The following is a 6,394-nucleotide window of genomic DNA, read 5'->3' on the forward strand; positions in this document are numbered from 1 at the left end:
ATCCTATTATCGGTGGAACCAGAGCTGCTGCGTATTGTGGGCATGGTTTAGGTTTAACGTCTAAGTAAGAGGGGGGGGATTGTTTGGACATACTTCCCCACACTGGCCACTGCGGGCTGGTGAAGATACAGCACCTACCTGATTAGAGAACGCACCACGATCAGTGACGCAGGGCCCCCGATGTGAGGTCACTACAGTGATCACGACTAAAGCAATGCTAAGTTGTCGTTTAACACATTACATCTTGACTTACAGCTTTTGTGACTGCAGGAATTCATATTCTTTGGGTCTTTCGATAAAGCCACGTAGATAGGTTCAAAGAAAATAACGAAAAAATACATATTTCGATCGCAACGCTTGTGTTGCGATCGAAACGTCGTAGTTTTTTGTTATTTTCTTTGAACCTATCTACGTGAATTTACCGAAAGAAAATGTTTAACACATTCTTTGGCGATGCTGCGTTGACAGTGGTGCACAAGAACACATAACAAAGAAACCTCAGCTATTATCCTAAACGTCGCCTATTCAATACGTTGTATTTATTTTTAAAGCCATGCATTAGTGGTATTGACGAAAGGTTTTGGGTTTTTTTTGTGACTTGGCGTTGGCCGCAGCAGAGAGAGGCGCCACGTGTCCCCGTTGGGTGCTGCACGGAACCGCAGCGTGGAACGACGAGCAGAAGGTCTGCTCTCTCTACTTGTAGTTGTAATATAGATTAAAGGTAACATACAATATGGAAAACAGCAGTGGCACCACAAGCTGTAAATGGGGTACATTTGGTCTTCATGGAAATAACTGGGTTTTTAGATTTTAAAAACCCGGATTTACTGTACCAGGGTACCCCACCCATGAATGTCGACTGATATTTGAAGGACAATCCGCACTTTTACTTTTTGTGGCCTAAGTCCGTTGTTCTCATAATCTGAAGGTCGTGATGAGTTCAACTCTCGCCTGGGGCAGCAAGTGACATGGATGTGTGTATCTGTGAAAGCCGCACCCTTTACTCTCAAGTAATGTTTTTGAGGAGGGCCTTGTTTGCGGTGTTTAAACAAAGGTGTCGGGATTTGTGCTGCGAGAGTATGAATTCGCGTGGCAGAAGACAAATGCAGTCCAATGTTTATTGAAAAAAAATACAGCAATGTTTGACATCGTTCCATCTACGTCACGCTTTTATTTCCCACAAGTGCAGAGACACGAAAGAGCCATCGACGTGTCACTTTACATTCCTACGGTCGCGGAGTAACAGTGCATCAGTTAGACCCGTTCATTAACATCCTGCAATGTTCACTTTTTGTTCACTTTTTTGTTCACTTTATATCGATCCGAACCATCCTGTTTAGTAAGGCTTTGAGAATATAAAAAAATCCACTGCACCTCACAATAGATGTTTTAGTCTGAAAATAGCAATGTAGCGCTTGTTGGCATATTTTCTTAATTTAGTTAAATATCACAATACTGTATAATTATCATTCCGGCAGCATGAGGGCAAATGCAGGGGCACCGCGGTGGCGACAGTTAATTGAAGTGGAAGTCCTTTCAAAGTTTCCATCACGTGCGTTCCACCGCCTCCTGTCACTAACATGTGAACATGTGTGGTGTTTTGTGCGGTATTTTCATGGCACCAGTGGCATTTTAATGAAAGCAACCCGCTGTGAGCCCATTCAGGTAATGTCAGGTAATGTCAGGTAATGTCAGGTAATGTCCCGTGACCAACTGTGCCCAACAGTGCGGTTTTGTAGGGTTCCAAAACAGGTGCAGTGCTTTTATTATGGATGGGAAGCATTGTATGATGGGATCAGATACACATGGACCCACCAACCCACCACTCAATTCATCTTAAAACATCTTTTTACCGTGCCACCTTTAGAAAACCTTAATTCAACATTTCACTTCATCCGAACGTTCTCAATCCACCTATTAAAACTGCACACTTTACCACTTTGCTCATTACGCGGAACCTGTAGCAGTAATGGGACTTTCCATCACACACATTCTAGTCTCAGAAACAATTTAAACGTACGCCACACATCCACACATCGGGATTTAATATGAAAATTCTAAAAATAAAACTGCGTGAATAACATCTACCTTCATAGTTAGCAAAAAAAACTATATTTATACAATTACCACTTACAACACTCACTAAATAATAATACAGACTATGATGGAAAGAGATAAACAGACCCAAATGCACGCCGAGGTGAGTTCAGCTGGCTTAGAATGCAACCTCAAAGCAACGTCTAAGCACACTGTGGCTTGAGGGCAACTCAAGCACTCGCTAACCAACATAGCCAGCAGTGACAGCGGTGGTGCGTGCGGTGAAGCCAGGCGTCTGGAGGCTATGAATGAGACACTGGCTATGTTTACATAACGGCGATGCTATGCCAGCAATAACCGTGTCTGTGTGCATGAAGACAAACGGATTCGCATTCGATTGACAATGGACGTTTTCAAAATAAGCCAAGCGTTTTCAAACCGTGGCGTATTTAGGAGATTTGCACAACAGTACCAGTTGTATGCAAATGATACCTGTTTCTATTGCGCCTGTCACACTTTGCTTGTTAATGAGTGTAACTTTATCGGACAAACATCTGCGATGGAAACGTAGCCACTGACGAAACGCCACGCGCGCATCGCACCGAGCCGAGCATCTAGCTGCGGAGCTGGCTGTTGGATCGAGCCAGCGCCGGGTAGATCCCGGGCGACTTGAGATCGATCTTGGGATCCGTGATCCTGGGAGTGGGGGATCCCGTGGCCGCCTGATTGCGCGCTCCGAGGGCCGACTCGAACTCCAACATGCCCTTGATGGGCAGCGGCGTGGGCTCGCGCTCGGACGCCTTGGGCAGCCCAATTTTGGCCGGAGTGAAGATGGGCACGGGCAGCACGGGGCGGGACGCGGGCAGCACGCGGTGCTCGCGGAAGGGCACCGCGCCCCACCAGCCGATGCCGCCCAGGCGCATGAGTCCCGCCGGGGAACGCTGCACCAAAAGGGACATCTGACCACGGCGCTCCAGGCTCTCCTTGCGCGCCGTGTTCGCCTCCCGGAGGTTGGTCCTGTGCGTGCGCGCGGTCGGCACGAGAGGTTACGATGGTGGGACGGACAGGTGAGTGAGTGGATTGGTGAGCGTGGGTGAGTTGGTTGGTGGTGGATACGTGAGTGCCTGTTTGCTTGTGCGTTTGGGTAGGTGGGTGAGTAAGTTCACCATGCCAGCCTTCATAGGTTCTTGCTAACAACACTTCTCACAACAGTCGATATGGCTACATAGGAGATGTGTCCGTGTGTGCGTGTGCGGGAGAATGTTTGCAAAAGAGAATATGCGAGTGTGAGACCGTGTCTTTGTGTGTCCGTAATCTTGCGTGAGACGGTTTTCTGAATACGTTTTTGAAAGTGTGCGTGTGAATGTATTTGTGTGAATGTGTTTTTAAGTGTAAGGTGTGTTAGAGTGTGTTCGTCTATTTGTGAGTGTGTAACTGAGTGTATTTGTGAGTGTGTAAGTGAGTGTATTTGTCAGTGTGTATGTGATTTTGTGAGTGTATATGAGAATTTGTGAGTGTGTAAGTGAGCGTAATTGTGAGTTATGTGAGTGTATTTGTGAGTGTGTATGTGAGTATTTGTGAGTGTGTAATTGAGTGTAATTGTGAGTGTATGTGAATGTATTTGCGAGTGTGTGAGTATATTTGTGAGTGTGTATGTGAGTGTATTTGTGTGAATGTGTGAGCGTGCGGGAGAGAGAGAGCCTGCTTAGAAGGTTCCAGATAGAGTGCGTGAGAGAGTGAACGTGCCGGCCTTCATAGATGCACCCGAACAACACTTGCCCCTAAAAGTCTATTAAGGCTATAGGGGGGATCTTTGTATTTGTGGGAGTGTATCGTTGAGTGTGTGCATGAGAGACAGCACTAACCGCTGTGCTACGAACTCGGCCACCCGGGTTCGATTCCCGCTCACGGCCAACACCAATGACGAATATCTGAACCGGTCCTGGGCCTCCCTTAGGTCGACTCTGCCTTAAATGAGTACCTGGTGCAGTGAGTAAAATATCGCCACTGGGGAGACAAAGGTGACCGGGCGTGGTGCTGACCACCCACCCCCTCGTGTGTCGTGCCCTTCGTAGGTGCTACTCGCTAACAGCACTTTCCCCAGCAGTCCGTTACAGCCATAATAGAGGTTGTTTTGGGTTAGAACTCGCCCAAAAAAAACCTCTTATGGATGATATTGGTCGCAAAAGCCCACGTGTTAGTCTGTTAAGGCTCTACGGGGGAATGTTCGTCGCCTTTGCAGGTTTGAGAGCGAGTGTGTCCGTGTGTTAGTGAGTGAGTGTGTCCGTGTGTGAGTGAGTGTGCCCGTGTGTTAGTGAGTGTGTCCGTGTGTGAGTGTGTCCGTGTGTGAGCGAGTGTGTCCGTGTGTGAGTGAGTGTGTCCGTGTGTGAGTGAGTGTGTCCGTGTGTGAGTGAGTCCGTGTGTGAGTGAGTGTGTCCGTATGTGATTGAATGAGTGTGTCCGTGTGTGTGTCCGTGTGTGAGTGAGTGTGTCCGTGTGTGAGTGAGTGGGCGAGTGTGTCCGTGTGTGAGTGAGTGTGTCCGTGTGTGAGTGAGTGAGCGAGTGTGTCCGTGTGTGAGTGAGTGTGTCCGTGTGTGAGTGAGCGAGTGTGTCCGTGTGTGAGTGAGTGTGTCCGTGTGTGAGTGAGTGTGTCCGTGTGTGAGTGTGTCCGTGTGTGAGTGAGTGAATGTGTCCGTGTGTGAGTGAGTGTGTCCGTGTGTGAGTGAGTGTGTCCGTGTGTGAGTGTGTTAGTGAGTGAGCGAGTGTGTCCGTGTGTTAGTGAGTGAGTGTGTCCGTGTGTTAGTGAGTGTGTCCGTGTGTTAGTGAGTGAGTGTGTCCGTGTGTGAGTGTGTCCGTGTGCTAGTGAGTGAGTGAGTGAGTGTGCCCGTGTGTGAGTGAGTGTGTCCGTATGTGAGTGAGTGAGCGAGTGTGTCCGTGTGTGAGTGAGTGTGCCCGTGTGTGAGTGAGTGTGTCCGTGTGTGAGTCAGTGTGTGAGTGTGTGAGTGATTGAGCGAGTGTGTCCGTGTGTGAGTGAGTGAGTGTGTCCGTGTGTGAGTGAGTGTGCCCGTGTGTTAGTGAGTGTGTCCGTGTGTGAGTGAGTGTGTCCGTGTGTGAGCGAGTGTGTCCGTGTGTGAGTGAGTGAGTGTGTCCGTGTGTGAGTGAGTGTGTTAGTGAGTGATCGAGTCTGCCTGTGTGTTAGTGAGTGTGTCCGTGTGTGAGTGAGTGTGTCCGTGTGTGAGTGAGTGTGTTAGTGAGTGAGCGAGTCCGCCTGTGTGTTAGTGTGTGAGTGAGTGTGTCCGTGTGTTGCGGACGAGGCAATCGCCCCCCTTGTGCCACTCACGCGCTCTCGGCCACGTGGCTCACGGTCGTGTCGTCCCACTCGGCGCGGTAAGACTCCTTCTTCTGATGGTTCTCCTCGAACACCTGGCAGCGCAGGGTGCCCTTGCCACTGCCGCACATGCTCACGTCTGGCCTCATGATGCACCTGTGCAAGGTGGAGTGTGAGAACTATGGCAGATACGCTGGAGGATAGCTCGTGCGCGTCTGTGTGTGTGTGTGAGAGACGGATTGTCACGGTGATTATATTTATAGGATTGACCGCGCTGATATTGGCATCGTGACTCACGCATTTGGCCACCTCTGTTGGGGGCGAGGGGGGGGGATTGCTCATGCCAGGACGTTAAGACAGCCAGACCTTCCTCCCCCGTACCCACAAAACTGCCCCCCGTCTTGGTCTCAAGTAACGTATCCCAGTAATGTTCCTACTGCGGTAATTAGCTCAGAGTCCGAATGCGGCCCCTCTAGATGCGTGATTCAGGGCTCATCAATCCGCTGGCGCGGCGTGTTTCTCAGCGGATCGTCACTCGGCAGTGACATCAGCGTCTCGGCGCGATCTCCAACCACCTCCAAGCAAATTAAATACTTCCTCGCTTGTCAGCGAGGAAGTATTTAATTTGCTGCTTCGGTGCATTTATGCTCAAAATAGCAGGTTCATTTAATTACGATAATCACAATAGCCAGTGTTTTGTCATTAACACTCATTACAATATCTGACATCACCAGCCAAGACTATTTAAGGCTTCTTAAACTTCAACATGTGGGGCGCCGTGGTGACCGCACTGCCCGATGGACCCCGCTACCCGAATTCGATTTCTGACCTCGGCTGACATGAACCCACACTGATTGGCGTGGTGGTGATGATAATGATGCGTTTAGAATATTTGGCGGCTATAAATGATCCTTGTGGCGGTACCCCGGGGTACCAAATAATACAAATTGGCCTCGGCAGTTAAATATTTGATTTCTGGAACACTTTTTTTTCCAGGGGTGTAACTTAACTTCGCGACTGGGGTACCAA

At 49.1% G+C, this 6,394-nt stretch overlaps 1 protein-coding gene across 1 annotated transcript; it reads right to left on the reverse strand.

Moving 5' to 3' along the window:
* Positions 1 to 1,104: 1,104 nt before the first annotated feature.
* On the reverse strand, positions 1,105 to 5,607 carry TCAP (titin-cap). Its single transcript, XM_078608914.1, has 2 exons — positions 5,378 to 5,607; positions 1,105 to 3,054 (listed from the first exon to the last, which is right to left on the reverse strand). Exons 1-2 carry the CDS (start codon positions 5,512 to 5,514, stop codon positions 2,652 to 2,654), a joined length of 540 nt encoding a protein of 179 aa, XP_078465040.1. The 5' UTR covers positions 5,515 to 5,607; the 3' UTR covers positions 1,105 to 2,651.
* Between the last annotated feature and the right edge of the window lie 787 nt (positions 5,608 to 6,394).

This window comes from Lampetra planeri, chromosome 31 (assembly GCF_965212315.1).
Source record: "Lampetra planeri chromosome 31, kcLamPlan1.2.h2, whole genome shotgun sequence".
In the NCBI taxonomy this organism is placed as follows: Eukaryota; Metazoa; Chordata; class Hyperoartia; order Petromyzontiformes; family Petromyzontidae; genus Lampetra; species Lampetra planeri.

What these genes read in the sequence shown, in the direction of transcription:
- TCAP (XM_078608914.1), bottom strand. Translation starts at nt 5,514, where the DNA reads ATGAGGCCAGACGTGAGCATGTGCGGCAGTGGCAAGGGCACCCTGCGC. An exon ending in AGCCACGTGGCCGAGAGCGC is followed by an intron (nt 3,055 to 5,377) that starts GTGAGTGGCACA and finishes GCGCACGCACAG; the next exon opens with GACCAACCTCCGGGAGGCGA.